The 19,145-nt window shown below is 41.3% G+C and overlaps 1 protein-coding gene across 4 annotated transcripts in view; it reads left to right on the top strand.

Annotated features, from left to right (window-relative positions):
• Positions 1–19,145, top strand: part of ARHGAP27 (Rho GTPase activating protein 27) — a 69,775-nt gene that overhangs the window by 15,114 nt on the left and 35,516 nt on the right. For 2 of the 4 annotated variants that reach the window (XM_073004101.2, XM_073004102.2), the window contains one exon: positions 1,746–2,556. In XM_073004101.2, the coding sequence (XP_072860202.2) occupies positions 1,792–2,556 (765 nt within the window). In that variant the 5' untranslated portion in view covers positions 1,746–1,791. Of the gene's footprint in view, positions 1–1,745; positions 2,557–4,975; positions 5,221–15,092; positions 15,312–19,145 lie in introns of those variants that run through there. The other 2 variants (XM_073004104.2, XM_073004103.2) reach the window with 2 other exon arrangements.

The raw sequence follows: 19,145 nt of genomic DNA, 5'->3' as shown, positions 1-19,145 counted from the left end.
GGAAAAGAAATATATCTGTTTAAACTGACAAAAGCATTTTTTTTTGTTCGTTATGAGGCATTTCACTCTTGTACCTGCCCTGGAATGTTTTTATAATTTCTTCAGGCAGGCACAACCCCCAGTTTGGGAACTAATAGCTATGCAAATGTATGGTGCGGTCACATCTGTAAGTTCAAAATGGATATTGTAGAGCTGGAGAAGGGGCAGAAAACAACAAACAAAATGATCAGTGAGGCTGAAGGCTACTGTGCTGGAAGTTGAACAAAATGTTTGAACAAAAGCAAGTAATGGGAGAGAGAAAATGCAGATGCAAAATTTACAGGTTATGATGGAAAGTGGAAACAGAGAAGTTTCTCTCTCATAACACTACAACCCAGATCACTCATGAAGGGAGATTCAGGAAGTCATTTGTCACACAGTCAATAACTACACCACTACAGTCACTTTCACAAGAGTACTATTGGCCATTAATTTTCACACCTTTAAAGAGTGATCATGAGGGGGGGAACCCTATCAATGACCACCAGTCAAGGTGATGGGTACTGTAGATATTATCTACTGTATTATCTACTGTATCAAATCCAGTATGCCTCAGTGCATACTACTCAATGGGATATTGTGCCCATGTCCTCATGGTGGGCTTTCTAAGGTATCCCCTTGAGCATTGTAGGGAACAGGATGCTGGACTAGACAGCCCTTTGATCTGTTCTAGCAGGCCTCTTATTCTTCTTGTAATACATACAAGGGGAAAGCCAGTTAGGTTCTAACACTGGCTTCAATTTCTATAGTTAGTAGCAAATACACCAATCCAAACTTAACGGAAGGCACTTATACTTCAACAACTGACCTCATATTAATCTCTAAACCAGACCAGCAGAAGGCTGTTTGTATGTTCTACGCGATGAAGTACAAAATATCTGGCTGAAGCCAGCCTCACTCTTCTCAGTATTCACCAGAAATGGATTTATCCTATAACGGTTGGTACGCTTTCAAAGCTGAAAATTAGACTTTTTAAATTTAGGCACGTTTCACTTGATTTGCTGTTGGAAGGAGCCAGTTAGGAACAAAGTTAAGCAAAGTGGAATTAGAAAAAGGAACTCTTTGTAGATTCTGGTGTAGCAGAAGCAGAATAATTATACAAGTATATTTATAATTCTATTGTATAAATATATATTACAACCTTCAAAGTAAAGATTTTTTACCTGTGATTCATTACTATTTCTGGTAAAGAGGACATAATAACATTACCTTTCAAAAGCTGCGTGACATGCAGGAAAGGTTTTACTTTCAACACGCATGATAACTAATGTTTTTGCATTACTTTTCAGGATAATTTTAGTTTCATTCTAATGGAATTGTGGTATCCTTTTATCAGTCTTCAGTTTTGTTCCCTTTGTAAAAAAACGTAATGGGCAATTAAAAACAAAAAAACCTCTCAAGAGTACAGCAATGTGTTACTGATCATTTCTCACAAGTGTTGTGGTAGTGGATTCCCTCTGGGGCCTTTGCAATGAGTTGCATAATAGATGACGTCTTTAAAAAAATCTTCCAAAGGCTGCAGTGAATGTCTCCTACTTTTGCTTCTAACCTGGGCTGCAGAATTCTCCTTGCTACAGAACCAGTTATTTTGTTTTTACTAAACAATAAACAAGTTGAAAAAAGGTATATGCCCTTTGCTCCCACACCCCCACAAAGTATCTAGTCCATCCTTGCTACAGAATTTTTTTTTCTCCCCTCTCTTTCAGAGAGAATAAATTGTTTCCAGCAAGAAATCTATTTTTGGACACTGGGATGGCTTCATCAGACAGAAAGGAACAGGAAGAGACACATGTCTTGGTGGAGTATGCCTTTGACTACACCTCCAAGGATGGGCAGCTTATATCCATCAAACCGAATGAGAGATACATACTTCTGAGGAAAACGAATGATCACTGGTGGCATGTGAGGAAAAGCAAAGAAGACCGACCTTTCTACATCCCAGCAAAGTATGTCAGAGAGCTGGGCCCTCTGACTCAGACTATACCCTCTCCTGACAAACTGCCTTCCACAACCCTCTTGCAGAATGCCAGCTTTGAGGCACCCACCCGGGTCAGTGGGGAACAGCCACCAGAGTACGAATACCGTTTTGTGAATGCCGCTCAAGGACAAGAGGTAGATTCCTCCCAGAAGCATCAGCATCCTATCTCCTTGGGAGTGGGAGCGGCGGTTTGTTCAGATGCCAGTGGGAAGAGGTTGTCCTCCATTTCTGGAGCGACCAGAGCCATGTTTTCCACCCTCAGTGCCTCCCACGGTTCCCTCAAGCCTCCCTATGATGCAGGCTCCAACTGTTCTCTGGTGGGTGGGGGGCGTTCTACAGAACAGATGAGGCCTACAGTGTCTCTGGATGACTTAGCAAGGCTGGCACCTCCTGGCCAGGCTAGCATTGAGAACGCAGGATTGTACAAAGCAGCCTCATGGGGTCCCCCTCAGCCATTGCTGAAAAGTACCTTGGACCATTTCCACAAGCCCATGGAGGATAAGGTGAAACAAGGCATGCAGGAAACCAGTCCCACACAGGTAAAGTATGTATGGGTGAAAGAGATTGGGAGTTATGATTGCTTAAAAACCACCTTCTAGCAGTTGTAACTGTGCAGAGAAATGCTTATTTGTAGTCATGTATGTGTTTGGGACAACAGTGGAACTTATAAAAATTACATGTTTGGACTTCATCTCCTAGAATCCCCTAGCTTGAAGAGTCCGTGGCAACCTCAGTGCTAACAGACGCAGTTCAAAACAGTAAACTTTCCCAAGCTCTGGCCCACTGTTAGCATAACTTCTCCCAACTCGATTTCCCAACAGTTTGAAAGGTTCTTGGCATAGATTTGTTAATCTTTCAAATCCCAAGGTTCTTAACTAACCAAAGGATGTTACTCTTCACATGTTCAGAAGCAATTTATTATTTTCAGGCCAGGGCAAGTATTGAGGCTGAAATGTAACTCCAGTTAACTGTGCCATCTGCACTCTTCCTTGACGCTGGTTGTTCTTACTTTCTTCGATTTTCCAGAAATGATATATGATTCATACATTACATGTGCAGGAAATGTAATTTTTCTAAGTCTTTGGGGTTCTGATTCTTCTAATTCCCCCCTTTTTGCAGCACCACAAGGCAGAGAATGCAGCCTGAAAATTTTTGAAACACTAGGAGATAATGGGTAACCTTCACACATTATGATAAACCATGGCTTGCATTAACCATGGTTTGTTGCTTTAAAAAATTAGTTGTACAGCAAGCAAACCATTTCTGATTTGATTGCCTCCTGTTCTTTTTGTTGGTTTGGACAATACAACAACCCATGGCTGATAATAGGCAGTCACGAACTATGGATACACATTGCAAATTTCGGTTGGTTAGCATAGCATGGCATGGCATGGTAAAAGAGGCAGAATTATTGTTGTTGTATGACATGGTAAAAGAGGCAGAATTGTTGTTGTTGTTCAGAAAAGTTATTTTTTAGCCTACAACTTCTAGAACTCTAGAAACCAGTAGCCAGGCTGACTGGAGGATTCTGAAAGTTGTAAGACAAAAAGCTGATTTTTCCCAAATTCTGCACCATGGCTTTTTGTGATAAATGTAGTTAAAGTAATAAGGCCAAATGAAATACTCCTTTCAAAACCACCTAAAAAGTTTTCATGCAGAAAATTCCAAAGATTCCCTCACATGCCCACAAATCTAGGGACAATGCAAAAAGAGAGCAAGCACCAGGCCTGCTTAACAAAGTTGCATGCTCTCATGGTTAGGAGTCCTGTGGCTGTGTTTTGAAATACTTTCATTTCCCATTTTCCATGGGAAATTAAGGAAACAAATAGGAAAAAGGCAGGCCTGATGCAGGTTCTTTGCCTTCTAAGAGAGAAGTGAGCAAGGCAGTTGTGGTTTATGTCATGTGTGACAAGGATAACAGCACTTCACTTTAAATGCAGCATATGTACAGGCTGCAAATAGGCTTGCCAGCTTCTTTTTGCCAGCTCCTGCTCCCATGCTTTTAATTACAGCTAGATCTACAGACATTTCCTAATGATGATGCACATTATCATGATCCTGTGAAAAACCCAAATCAGGGTGGGATAGGATGATGCTTCATCTCATGTTTTGGGGCACTTTGGAAACCTTCTGGTTCACTCAATTTTCTGATGACCAGATGACATACAGGCAATCTTGAACCAGCCCAGCCTTTTATCCATGCCTACCTGCACTTTTCAGGGTCTCTATCAGGAGCTACTTTTTTTAAGTGTGGGTAGGATAACTCTTAATGCAGTTTCTGTCATGTGCGATGGCCAGTATTGAACCAAACCATCACTTTTAGGGGTTTCCCCCCAGCATTTCAGTGCAGCCACTTGGATAGCAAGGCAATAATATGTAAATATAGAGTGTGATTCCCTACTCTCCATTTATTCAACCTTGGTTTCCTTTTTTCTAGCCTTTATTATTGATTTGTCATCTGGGGTGAAATGCATACAGTAAATCATGAGGACAGCCGTCTTTTTTCCTTGCTAATTTATAGGCAAGCAGGGTAGACATCAACTAGGCAGATGTCTCCGCCTTAGCATCGCTGCGTTTCTGTGCTTGTTTGAACGCTCGAAAGAAATATGCTATTCCGGAAAACAAACAAGACGTAGCTAGGCCGGGAAGAGGTCGAGATGGCGGGAAACTAAATATTAAAACGCCCGAAACGCTTTCTCGACAGTTGCAATCTCAGCGGCCCCGGCAGGTGGCATCAACTTCTTAGAAGCACGATTGGCCGTGGGAAGAAACCATTTGTAAGACTGCGTGGGAGGCATGCCATTTTTAAATGCCCTCCCCGCGGGTTGTACTATAGTAATAAAATTCCCAGCAAAAAGAAGACTGAACGATCGGTTTTACTTAGGCTTCTTAATGTTCCACTGTTTTCTTAAATCTCAGGATTACGTAATCAAAATGGTTATTTCCCCCCCCACACACACATCAGACTTGTGAAGTTCTGCCGCAGGTGTGGAGGAGAGGTCAGCTACAGAGGGGGGGAGCAGGGGCGAAGCGGGGTCGTAGCGAGATCAAAACACGGGTGTTTCCTTTCGGAGGGAATTCTTGTTCTTCGCATGGTCTGGCGCCACATCCCCTGTGGATGAGTCAGCTCGCTTTCTCCGCGGGTGGGACAATCAAGTTTCCACCGAACCGAAGATATGACTAAGGCAGGAGGAGCCTGTAAGGTACAAGCATGCGGATCATTCAGCAGATTTTTTTCGCCCCTGCTCCCAGGTCATATTTTAATTAAATGAAAGTTGGTCTCCCTAAACCCAGAACTCGGGAAAGTTACTCTTTTTTGAGGTGGGGGGGTCAGAACCCCTATCTAGGCATTGCTTTCCCAAACCAGTGTGGCAGACTTGAGTTCAGATCCCACTCACCCAATCAGACTAACGGGGAGGGGGCATGACTTCTGGCCGGCCAGTCACTGAGCTATCCAGCAGTTTTTTGAACTGCAGAGCTGGAAAGGACCCTATGGATCATGGAGTCCCACCTCTCTCAAGGAGGCACAGTGGGGAATTGAACATAATGAGATAACAAAAACAACAATCATCATCTGGCTAAACTAGTATGCAGCTTGAAACATGAGCTTTGGGGAGGATGTATGCTTGAGTATATACCTGTGGTCTTAATGATCACAAGACACACAACTGAATCCAGGTACAGTATAAAGATTTTTAGGTCAGAGGAGGATGGTAAATCCAAGCATAGTTCTTCTCGGGAAGAATGCATCTCACCAAGCAAATATTCTGCTCTGGAGTTGTTATCTTTGTTTCTTCTGAAGTGGCTCCTATAGTAGACAGAGACATTAAATGGAAAATACCTTCCCAGGCCTGGAAAAGCCAGAGTAGAGCTTGGTGGATCCCATTACCCACTCCACCTGTCACCCTGCAGTGTGGCTTTTCAAAAGGAGTAAGAATCCTCAGGGTTAGCACAACGTATTTTGCTGCCTGAAGCAAAAGATACCCTCCTCCATTCCATGAAAGGCCTTAGTTTAACATCAGTCTTTTTATACCAATATTTGGCTGGAGACAAGTCTGTATATAATTTTTAACTGCTGAATGTCTGATCTCACCAGAGAACACTTAGACTGTTGCATGTTGAGTAGGAAGGTGTAAAGCGGTTCCTGACACTGACTTATTTGAAGGGGAACCCTGCTGTAGCTTTCAGGCACCCAAATAACGGTAGAGACAATGGGATAATATTTCCATCATGCCTAAGGCCACAGGCTAGTTTACAGGGCCCGTGGCTGTATCTTGCAGGACAGGGGAATGGCCAAGAGCTCAGGAGGAACAACTAGAATGCAGACCGTGCTGCCTCCCATCATGTGGCACCTAAAGTCTCATGCCCACCTTTGATGTATTGCAAAAAGCATATTCTGCATTCTTGGGATCAAATTGCTGGGGAGGCTGAAGCTATCTGTACAGTACATTTCTCTAAGCATCAAGTCAGTTTAGCCACTTCTCTGCATAGGTACCATGTTTCCTTGAAAATAAAACAGGGTCTTATATTAATTTTTGCTCCAAAAATGCATTAGGACTTATTTTTAGGGGATGCTTTATTTTTTTTCATGTACAACAATCTACATGTATTCAAATACAATGATGTAATACAATCTGGTTGCTGCACAATGGTGGAGGGCGGGGTTTCACTTAAGTGAGGCTTATTTTGGGGTAGGGCTTATATTATGAGTATCCTGAAAAATCATACTTTCAGGTTAGGTCTTATTTTTGGGGAAACAGGGTGCTCTAGTTTATATAATGCAGCAGGGAATCCACTTGACTTCTCTATAAATAGCAGGGTAAGGGTGCGGAGATGTGAATGTTAGCGACCACACCCTTGGCAGCAATGTACAAATACATTCCACTCAGGTGCCTGTCCCTTTCTGAGGGGCTCTGGATTCATATGTACCTCTCTAACAGGGAAGCAAAAGTGATATAAGAGGTTGTGAAGGAGCAGTAGATCCCAAGGCGAAAGAGCAGAGTGAGCCGTCCCCTCAGCTAGAGACGTTGGAACAGGAGAAAGTTATAGAAGTAGGGAAGACAAAAGAAATTAAGGAGTTGAAAATAATAGAAGAGGGAGGAAGAAAATTATAAGAGTGTGTGGGTTGTTAGAGGACTTTCCGAATTTGAAGGTAGGAGGGTTAGTACCTGATCCAGAAAAGTCTAAAGAAAAGAAGTCCTCGGTCGAAGCCCTGAAATGGACAGTTGTGGTTTTCCCTCAAGGACAGGGTCACGCGAGGAAGGTGATTTGACCAGACCCGTCCTTCAACCATCCACCTCAGGAGGTAGATTGGGCCAGTCACCCGTGCTGTCGGACAGTATGTGCAGTCCGGAGTGCTCCATTGAGGAAGCCCACAGATTGGGAATGTTTTGGACCAACCCTGCAATTAATCTTGTTAATTTACAGACCGAGTTATCGTCTTCCCAAATTGAACAGTTGCCTGATGTCAGTTGTTTTGAACCATTAGAAGTTATAGTAGATTCACAGAATGTCCAACTGCATAAATGTTAATGTTCAAAAAGAGACTCGGTCGTCGTTTCCCGCCAAAAAAGAGGAACTGCTCCTGACTTTTAATGAACCCAATCACAGAGGGCATCTAACACTTCTGAGTCCCTTTAGCAGTTTCAGTTGGGGAGGGTTTTCGCTTCAGCTCTGTCATGCTGACTGGCAATGGTGCGGCTAAAAAATATTGTAAATAAAAATAAATAAATAAATAAATAAAATAGATGAACATTCTGTTTGTTTGTTTCAGAGATGTACTGATTTGTATTTTTGTACAAGTTGGTGCCTGGAAATTCTGGAAGTTGTCCAAAAATCTGCCTAACTCTAGCATGTTAGTTTGTCCCATCACCAAGATGATAAAAAGAATGCACGATAGGAGTTTATTGATGGCTGCAGAGCTTCCAGCCAAACTGGTGGTTTTGTAGTAATTCCTAAACAAACTGGAAGAGAGGTAAGGGAACATCAGCTTGCCTCTGTTTTTATGTCTGTGTGATTTTTCCCATACTGGCACATTTCAGATGTTTTGAAATACAACTCCCACAATCCATAATCTGTCCAGCTAGAGAATTGAAGAAGCTGTAGCTCAACACATCCAGAGGGTGTTAGAACCAGCAAGTAAGTGGTGTCTCTCATTGCGACATTAATTCGTTCCGCAAAAATCGCTGCAGAACGAAAATGTCGCTATGCGATATTAAAAAGCCCATAGAAACGCATTGAAACCCCTTCAATGTGTTCCTATGGGCTTAAAACTCAATGTTCAGTGAAGATCCTCCATAGCGCGGCCATTTTCGCTGCCTCTCAAGCAAGGAATCCATCCCTAAACACAGCGGGCGGCCATTTTGTTTACCCGGTGGCCATTTTGAAACCGCCGATCAGCTGTTTTAAAATCATCGCTTTGCGATGCTCGGTTCCCGAAGCAGGGAACCGAGCATCGCAAAGGGAAATTCCCCCATAGGGAACATCGCAAAGCGATCGCTTTTGCGATCGCAAAAAATGCGTCACAAAGCGATTTCGCTAAACGGAGCGATCGCTATGCAAGGCACCACTGTATATATGTATATTTTAAATGCCAGAATTGGAGGCTTTTTAATATACATAAAGCTGTACCCTGAGTCAAGAAAACAGTAATATTGCTTATATAAAATGCATGCATAGACTGTCTTCCACACATGTACACTAAAAATCAATGTTCTTGAGGGCTGTTCCAGCACACATCTTCAGCGTTATGTGAGTGATTACAGGATACATGTTTGTGTTTCCTCCAGCAGTTTCTGTTGAACATGGGTGGTGACTGAACAGTGTGGCAATCTGGCAGTGGCAAGAATTGTTTTAATACCCACTTCCTTGTAGCTGTTTCTTGCATTAAACACCAGTATGTGTACACCATACCTTCCAGAGTCTCAGCAATAAAGAAATGTTTGCTAGATGTTCTCCTAGTGCCAAAATTAACCTAATGCTAAAATTAACCAGGTTCTCTGCCAGCCAAAAACTAAATTTCTCCAGATTTCCTTTAATAGCATCTTAACCTACAAGAATCAGAATGTGAATTTTTTCACTGTGTGAAGACAAACATTACCTTCTAATGTCTGCAGAACAAACTGCTGTTAACAGTAGATCAGTTAGAGCCATTAACAAAATTTGGTTAACTCCATTGATCCGTTTCAGCCTCTATTCAGGTATCAGAGGTCTGAAATCAAAAGGTGGCAATTGTGTATAGGAATCAGGTTGTGCCTGAAGTTAATCATATTCATCCTTCCATTAAAACTGGGCCATCATATTTTCCTACAAGAAGGCAAGTATTTTAGGAAAAAGTAGTAGTAATCGTGCCCTAAAATATGATCAGCAAGTCATAAAATGATGCCATGCCTGCCTTTTAAAATAACTTTAAATGGTTGGGTTTTCTGAGCTAAAAATACATTGTAGGGGTGGACATGATAAAGATCTAAACTGTATGTTCTTAGAGGGAGAAAAAAAGCCGGACAACTGTTAGGAAACAAATCTTCTTGAAAACATGTTTCAGCTTTTTCTCCTGACATTTTTAGTCACTTTTTAATCTGTGTTTTTGTTTAGTTTTGTTTTAATTAAATACTTCAGAGAATCAAACTAGCTGCAAGATATCTTGGATCTGGAATCCTGTTTCCTCAGAGAAAGAGAAAGTTAATATTTTGGACAAAAACTGCTGGAATTTTGCAACTTTGCATGCTACCTTTAGTAGGTTTGTCTGGGAGGGACCTTTCTGGACTGAGATGACTGTGAATGAATCCAGCACTAACCAATAATTCCTTCCCTGCCTCTGAATTCAAAGAGAGCCCTGCTTTTCTACAGAGAACTTTTTCTCTCTCTCTAGAGTCTGTTGAAGTTTGTTTCTGAAAGCGGTCATGCTTGTCAGTTTGCAGTTTGTTCTGTTCAATTATAAGTAATGAAACCTTTTGTTCTATCTTTTTCTAATGTCTCGGAGTGAATTATTGAGACTGTAAGTGCCAGTTAATAAGAAAAAAAGGTGGACTACTCTGGGGAACATGAAGCTATTCTGCTTTATGAATCACTGTACTTCTGCTGCACAGCTAGAGGAATTTAATCAGAAATTCAAAACTCTGCAACAACAACGTCTAGTGGTTATGCTAGGTGTCATCTTCTGGGATTAGTCATCCAAAAAAATAACTTTACCAAGCTCTCTTTTCCCAATATTTTCATATAGTTGTTTATGCAGTGATTGCCAATTATCAAACAGTAGCCTATATTGCATTTCCCTGAAGATTTCAGCAGAAGGGAACAATCAAGTATGACACAATTAAAACTTTGAAATTGTACATAGGTCATTATTGAAATTAGAATAGAAAATTAATATCATATAACACACATGTATTAGCCATTAATTAAAATGAACAAAAGTTTACTAATGTGATAACATTTCTAAAATGAAAATAGGGTAGGTTTTGGCAGATGGCCTTAATAGATTTTGTCAAACTATAGTCGTAGTCCCATACTGTCAAAAAGTCTCCAGGGCTATTTAGCTTGCACATTAGTTGAAGGGAGGAACAAGGTACGTGCTCAGTGCTGCTCTTAGGGCTGTACATATTGAAAGCCTAAATCCAATGTTATATTAAAAACAATATCCTTGGCTTTGACCTGGCAAAACCTGTCTGTTGAGAAACCGTGTCCTTTCTGGCGATTGTGCTTAATGTCAGCTGTGAGTTGACAGATAGGATTTAATTGCAGAGGAAGATGGGGAAATTGAGGCAGTGAGAGGGTTAAAACCATGGAGGACTCACACCCTTCCTTCCCTTATGTAAATGACCAGTTTTGCTTTACCTGTCCTAGGAGGTGGGGGAAAGCTCAAGGGCAGGGTGGGGCCAAGCCCAGCCATTTGCTGAACAATTCAGCTAGGAGAGGTGGCCAGTAGTGAAGGACTGAGACTGCTTGTTCTTTTCTCCTGGGGTAGGTAAGAGTTTGTATAATCTCACTGCAAAATGAAAATGTGTGCCAGAGGTTGAGAGAAGGCATTCTGAAATTCCAAAGTAGCAGTGGGGCTTTCTTTTTAATGAAGAGGGGGCTTGGGTATTGGGGTTAGGTTGCTCTTTTAATGGATGTTTCACAAGGTACAGCAGTTTCTGTATTTTCATGAATGATTTTAAGAGTAAGATAGTAAGTGGGGTCTGGAAATTAGAATATTTTAGTTGCATTTCCAGCAAAGTAGCCAATGAGTCAGTCTGATGGTTATAGAAATTTATTCTTGTTTCAGTCTCTATTTAAAGAATCTTTGAGCTTTTCTTGTGTTTGTGACTCAGTTTTCTTAGTTGCGATAGAACAGGGGAGAGAGAGGATATACACCTACTTTCCAGTGTAAGTTACATCTGCATCAAGGAAAAGTTGACCTGATGATTCTTCTAAAATACAAACATGATGAATTCAACACTAAGAGGGGAATCCTGTGCGCACTTACCTGGGAGCAATCCTCAATGGATACCATGGGAATTTCTTTTGTGTGAATATTCTTCTTATTATTAATTAGTTATTAATTTCAGTTATTAAGTTAATTAGTTATTAAGTTAAGAGGCATTACAAATAGCAGAGAAGAGAAGGGGAACAAAATACAAGGGATATAGGGAAAGTTACAGAAAATTGAATGCAGACATCCAAAGAATAGCAAGGAGAGACAAGAGGGCCTTCTTAAATGAACAGTGCAAAGAAATAGATGAAAATAATAGAAAGAGAAAAACCAAAGATCTATTCAAGAAAATTGGAGATATTAAAGGAACATTTTGTGCAAAGGTGAACATGATAAAGGACAAAAATGGGAGGGACCTGACAGAAGCAGAAGACATCAAGAAGAGGTAGCAAGAATACACAGAGGAATTATACCAGACAGATTTGGATATCCCGGACAACCTAGATAGTGTGGCTGCTGACCTTGAGTCAGACATCCTGGAGAGCAAAGTCAAGTGGGCCTTAGAAAGCATGGCTAACAACAAGGCCACTAGAGGTGATGGTGTTCCAGTTAAACTGTTTAAAATCTTAAAAGATGATGCTGTTAAGGTGCTACACTCAATATGCCAGCAAGTTTGGAAAACTCAGCAGTGGCCAGAGGATTGGAAAAGATCAGTCTACATCCCAATCCCAAAGAAAGGCAGTGCCAAAGAATGCTCCAGCTACCGTACAATTGCACTCATTTCACACGCTAGCAAGGTTATGCTCAAAATCCTACAAGGTGGGCTTCAGCAGTACTCCCAGAGAACTCCCAGAAGTACAAGCTGCATTTCAAAGGGGCAGAAGAACTAGAGACCAAATTGCTAACATGTGTTGGATTATGGAGAAAGCCAGAGAGTTCCACAAAAACATCTATTTCTGCTTCATTGACTACACAAAAACCTTTGGCTGTGTGGACCACAGCCTGACCACTTTATCTATTCCTGAGAAATCTATATGTGAGACAGGAAGCAACAGTTAGAACTGGATATGGAACAACTGATTGGTTCAAAATTGGGAAAGGAGTATGACAAGGCTGTATATTGTCCCTATGCATATTTAACTTATATGCAGAATGCACCATGCGAAAAGCTGGACTGGAGGAATCCCAAGCCAGAATTAAGATTGCCAGAAGAAATATCAACAACCTTAGATATGCAGAGGATACCACTCTGATGGCAGAAATTGAGGAGGAATTAAAGAACCTCTTAATGAGGGTGAAAGAGGAGAGTGCAAAAAATGGTTTGAAGCTCAACATCAAAAAAACTAAGATTTTAGCCACTGGCCCCATCACCTCCTGGCAATTAGAAAGGGAAGATATGGAGGCAGTGACAGATTTTACCTTCTTGGGCTCCATGATCACTGCAGATAGTGACAGCAGCCACAAAAGTAAAAGACACCTGCTTCTTGGGAGGAAAGTGATGACAAAACTAGACAGCATCTTAAAAAGCAGAGACGTCACCTTGCCGACAAAGGTCCGCATAGTCAAAGCTATGATTTTTCCAGTAGCGATGTGTGGAAGTGAGAGCTGGACCATAAAGAAGGCTGACCGCCGAAGGATTGATGCTTTTGAATTGTGGTGCTGAAGGAGACTCTTGAGAGTCCCCTGGACTGTGAGGAGAACAAACCTATCAATTATTAAGGAAATGAACCCTGAGTGCTCACTGGAAGAACAGATCCTGAAACTGAGGCTCCAATACTTTGGCCATGTCATGAGAAGAGAAGACTCCCTGGAAAAGACCCTGATGTTGGGAAAGTGTGAAGGCAAGAGGAGAACGGGACAACAGAGGACGAGATGGTTGGACAGAGTCATCGAAGCTACCAACATGACTTTGACTGAACTCCAGGAGGCAGTGGAAGACAGGGCGGCCACGCATGCTCTGGTCCATGGGGTCACGAAGAGTTGGACACAACTTGATGACTGAACAACAACAAATATTTATATTCTCTCTTTTCTCCATTGAGTCCATGGTGATGTGCATGGTTCTCTTGCTCCCTACTTTATAGTCATAGCAACACTGCCAGGTAGATTAGTCTGAGATGGAGAAAGAGAGCCGGGCCAAGGTCAGCCAATGAGTTGCATGGCTCAGTAAGGACTTAAATGTAGATTCTCCAGGTCCCAGTCATGTCTGCTAGCCCCACACAACCTTGACATAGGCTTGCTCTGTGATTCTTATTTGTAGTGTGAGTTTTCTTAAGTAAAAGCTTTAAATAGGAAGTTAAGCTGTGAGTGGATCAGATCCAGCTCTGAAAGCTGTTGTCTAACCGGGAAAAGAAGAATGTTGAGGTGGAGTAGGATTTTCTACAATTGCTCTATATCCAGAGTTTTTTTTTCTCCTGGGGGTATGGAAGAGTTGAGCTGTTTGACTAGGTTGCAGTACTTTTCAACATTGGAGAGCTGCTTGTATGGAGATTAGCTGGGGCTCCTCACTTAGTTTCCTTAGCTAGCACCTAATGTTGAGAGCAAGCAGAGTGTCTCTAGCACTGTTAAAATTCAGGATTCCTGTAGTTGGTATCCTTGGATTTTGGTTCATCTCTTTTCATGATTCTGTTTCTGGCTCATAACTGCTTTACAAATCGCAACCAGTGTGATCTAGCACTTTTGTGAATTGTCTACAAACGGGTCAAAGTCAGAATAAAGGTAAGGAAGGGATGTTCAGTTTTCTGGCAACAAGTCTGCCTCTTTCCTCTTCCTCTCCCCCACCACAGTATATTTGTGTGTATGTATAAATATTGTATGTATATAGTACTTCACCATGAATGATTATACAATGCCTCATATCAAGCATTCTGGATCTTTTCTCTCTCCTTTCGACACGAAATGTGTCCTCTTGTCCTTGTGCCATTGGCTCTTTCCTCAAACAGATGTGTTAGACTGTGGTACAATCCCAACATCCCCATCTGGCTTTACATGGTAGAGATTTCATTGGCACATCTGGAAGACACCACTTCAGGAATGTCTAGTACCTTTAGGGTAGGTCATCAGTACACAAACAGAGGCCTAGTTCTGGGGTTGCCTTTTCTTATTTTACAATCACACAAGCTTCAGGGGCTCACCTGCATCTTTATAGGTGCTTCTTTTAGGCCTTCTGCCTTGCCACTCCAAGGCTGGGATATCATTTTCCTTTCTGTTTTTGAAGCAATGGAGAACATCTATGGACCTGTGTCAAGAAACTTTTGCCATATAAATGTATAAATGCAGTCAGTCTTCACAGAACTAGAATTTAAGCCATCCACCCACAACCTGGACCCCCTTGATATTTGGGACTACAACTCCTGTTGTCCCTCCTGTTGAGATTACCAACTCCTGTTGGTCATTGAAACGAGCTCCAGGTTGAGGAAGACTCACGGAAGCGAAGAGCTGATGCATACAGGAGTATAGGACTTTCAGGCAGTTAGAATCGTGACCTGCCTCTCCTTTTAGGATTTAAGTGTATCTCATTAGAATAGCAGAGGAAGTCTTAGTGAATTAGTACAAAACTTCCAAAGAAGGCCTTAGGTAGGACTCAACGCCCATGTTGTCACAGCAGCCACTTTGGCCCACAAACCCCAACAGGAAGTATGTGAAAAGCGAAGTAGTGCTGCCTTCTTGTTTTGCACACTGAGCTGCGCTGCTCTGAATCTCTCAATTGGCCTGCGGTTGAGGAAACAGCTCGGTCCCTTTCTCTCTGGTGCAGCCATTTCTCTGCCATTAAGGTGCTGTGTCCTGGCACAGGGAGTTTTTTGGAAAATATTGGCAATGGACAATTGGCTGCCTAAATCATATTCCTGCCATAAATCTCCTCATCTGTCTACATTTTCTAAGGTATGGCTACGGAAAGGGATGGGTGTTGCTTTGCTGGGTTGGAGTGTTGGCTTAAGCTTGCTTTCGTGCAGTTTAGACCTTGTCCTGAACATATGGGCTCCCTCTGTATACCTCCCTCTGGACTTATGCAAAGTGTTCCCTCTTTACCATAATGACAGTTAGTCGGTAACACTTTTGGTGTGACTTCTAGGTAGTTAAACTTTATTTTTCATACACTCCTTTTAGAAATCCATTGCTAGAAATGTGATGAAGCCAGGGCCACTCTGCTGATCTCTTTAGCAAAATAGTGCTTGTTCACCCATTTTGGCACTTGGGACCTAGCTTTTGCTGTAGGGTAATGTTTGGGTTTGAGGACTAGACTGTTGTGAGGAAAATGAAATTGTCAGATGAATGAGGTGTTAGTGAAATCAGGCACTTAAAAGCACTGCACTACTTTAAAAAGGCTGATACAAAGTTGTAAATCTTAAAATGGAGTTTGCAAGTATTTCCATATTTTGAATTCTAGAACTGAGCTCTTCTGTGTAGTGGGTGCTGTGTTCCCACTAGTGCTTCTCTGTGGCTGGGAAAATGGGTCTGTTTATTAGCTAGTCCTTTAGTGCAAAATATTGTTCTTTAAATCCAAAAAAAATTTGGGCAACATGCTTGTTCTGTCCAACATCCTATTTTCCACTGAGGCCAACCAAATGTACATGGAAAGCCCACAAGGACAGGACATGAGAGCAATAGATTTCCCCTCCTAGTGCTCCCCAGGACATGATATTGAGTGGCAAACTGCCCTTAAACATGGAATTTGGTGCTAGCTACTGAGGCTAGCCCAAGGCATTTTGCTACCTGAAGTGGAGAGTGGCCTAAGTCAGCACTGGAGTTTGGAAAAATCACTGCTAAGATACATAGTATGCATGTCCAGCCAAGTCATTTTGGGACATGAAGCAGTAAATCCCACATATAGTTTCCTCCCTTTTGGTGGAAATAAAAATGCAAGAATAATGATGAAGCAAATTAGTAATGTGTTGTCTTTTAAAGAGACTCTGAATCTGCTGTCTGAGACACTCACCATCTCACCTGCCAAGTCACAGGGTTGCTGGACTTGGGTGTGGTTTGGTATCGATTTGATTCTGGCTTAATGGTGACCTTAGTAGTGTTTCTAAGGTAGAAATATTTAAGGAACAGTTTTACCAGTGCCAGTCCCCTAGTGATTTTCCAGGACTGTGTAGGATTTTGAACACAGATCTCCTGAGTCCTAGACTGACATTCTACCCACTACACTAGACTCGCTTTTTTGGTGGACTTGCTCTCTCTGAACTTGCCCGGTTGCATTTTTAGATCTATCCAAGCTAACAGTGATCGTCACATCTTGTGGTGGTAGATCTAATGTTAATTATGTGCTGAATGAAGAAATACTTTCTTCTGTCTGGCTCACATGTGCTAAAATTCAACATCCCTACAACAGAAACTCTGTGTGAAATATGTATGGACTGTTGCAACATACAATATGTGCGGCAGTTACTGCGCTCCCTTCCTCCCAGTTGCTTTTTTTAAACAGTTGTGTGCTATACACTAGAGTAGGGATGCTTTTAATGTTTGCGGGTGGACGGGCTATCAGCACTACACTGTAAAGGAGAAAAGAGAGTTTTTTAACAGAGAGTTTTTTCTCCTTCATCACTGCAGCACCATAAGATGAAAAAAGTCCATCTTCTTAAATTCTCCCTTTTGTGCTGCAGTGAGATGTAGGAAAGTCCTTTCAAGATCTGAATTCCTCTTGCAAGATTAAAAGTATTTTCTCTCTTTTAGTTTATTGTGTTTCTTTCTCCACCCGACTTTAGCATGACTGGGACAGGAAGGGGAAGTAAACAGCAAGGGCCTAAATTTAGTCAGAGCTCAGAAGGTAGAAGCTGTAGAGCTGAGCTGTAATTTATTGTAATTGGTTTCCCCCCCCCAGTTCTCTGAGAATGTAAATGCTCCCTTCCAAAAAAAGAAGTTTTTTCCTAATATTTTCCAGTACACTTCCTTATGGTTGATATCACCATAAATGGATAGCTCAGTGGCTCACATCTCTGGCTGGGAGGTTGGGAGTTCAGTTCTTGTCTGTGCCTCCTTGAGAGGGGCTGGACTCGATGATCCATAGGGTCCCTTCCAGCTCTGCAGTTCAAAGGTTATCATCATCATTCAAAAATACCAGCCACAGTCAATCAAAACTATAAAAACATTGACTGGTATTATATAACAGATACTGTACAAGTTTAACCAAAAAACTGAGTATCTGTTAAATATCGGCACAGTATTGTTGTTGTTGTTGTTATAGATGTTGAAGAATTATGTTGTTCTATGGTTGGGATGAGTAACTTGTGGCCCTTCAGATGTTGTTAGACTGCAACATAGACTATGCCGGCTAGCATGGGAGTTGTAGTCCAGCAGACTAGTGGCCCACTCCTGTTCTAGGGCATTTTGAAGGGTACAAAATGGTTCCCAGGTTTTCTGTATACTTTGTGCAAGTTCCCAGAGAGTATTTGATATTCTCAATGTTGTTGTTCTGTGCTGTCAAGATGCATTAAATTTAGTGATTCTCATAGGGTTTTCGTAGTACAGTATGTGAAATATTTAAGGAGTGCCACCCACACCAGTGAATTCCCATGGCAAAGAAAGGATTTTAACCCTAGCTGCCTGAGGCCTAATCCATCAGCTATACCACACTGGCTCTCAATTTTGCTGCCTGCATATAGTGCAGAGAATTTCAGGAGGCATTTTTTGCTGAGCTCTAAAAAATACTGGAGTTTTGCTGCATTATATTCCCCAGAGGTATTTCAGAATGTGTAGGTTTTAGCTGCAACTTGTGTAGAGACAAATATTATGAATGCAGGACAGTGCTGTTTCACTCAACTGTACTGTAGTCAGGCAGGTGGTTCCCCCCCCCCCACTGCTTATAGGATAAGGCTTTCCAATTTCCTCTAATTGTAGTTTACCATAATGTACAAATTGGACAAATTATAGTTTGTGCTTGTTGGTAAACCATGCTTTAAAATGAGTCTTCATTCATGGCTTGAAACCTGTCCTGCTTACAGTATTACTAACCATTAAATGTTTGAAGAGACAGCACACACCAAACCACGTCATTGTAATCTGATGGTCTGAGGCACAGGAGAAAGGGGAAAGAAGTGAAACCATCTCTTTTAGATAATAGTTGAATGGGAATGCTGAGATTATATAGGGACTTCAGAGCAGACAGTGCATAGGACTGCACCATTAGAGTTGCATGAATATCTTCATCTGGCAATTTATAGCAATTATCACATTGTTTATAAGATTATAGATATGTGCATTTCATGTGTTCCAAACACAAATATTCAGTAATATAATAATAATAATAATAATAATAATAATAATAATAATAATAATAATAATAATAATAATAATAATAATAATAATAATAATAATAATAATAATAATAATAATAATAATAATAATAATAATAATATAATTTATTGTCATTGTAAGTAGATACACAGTATACCCATACAACGAAATTCACAGACACCCAGAGACCAGACACATGCACACACATAACATTCCCCAAACACTCCCCACCCACTAGAAGTCCCCCACTAAAAATACAAACATCTACACCTCAGGCCAAGTAACACAGTCCAACTAATTATTCACTACTGGTGGTCTTTAAGCTCATTATTAATTGCAATTATAGCTCTAGGATAAAAACTATTTAGAAAACGTGTGGTCCGAGTCTTAATTGTTCTATATCTTCTGCCAGACGGTAACAGTTCAAAAAAGTTATAAGCAGGATGGGAAGAGTCTCTCAGGATGCTGTGTGACTTCCTCAGA

Source organism: Pogona vitticeps, chromosome 6, assembly GCF_051106095.1.
Source record: "Pogona vitticeps strain Pit_001003342236 chromosome 6, PviZW2.1, whole genome shotgun sequence".
Taxonomy (NCBI): domain Eukaryota; kingdom Metazoa; phylum Chordata; class Lepidosauria; order Squamata; family Agamidae; genus Pogona; species Pogona vitticeps.
The sequence above is the reverse complement of the archived record's forward strand: the minus strand, read 5'-3'. Positions and strand labels throughout refer to the sequence as shown.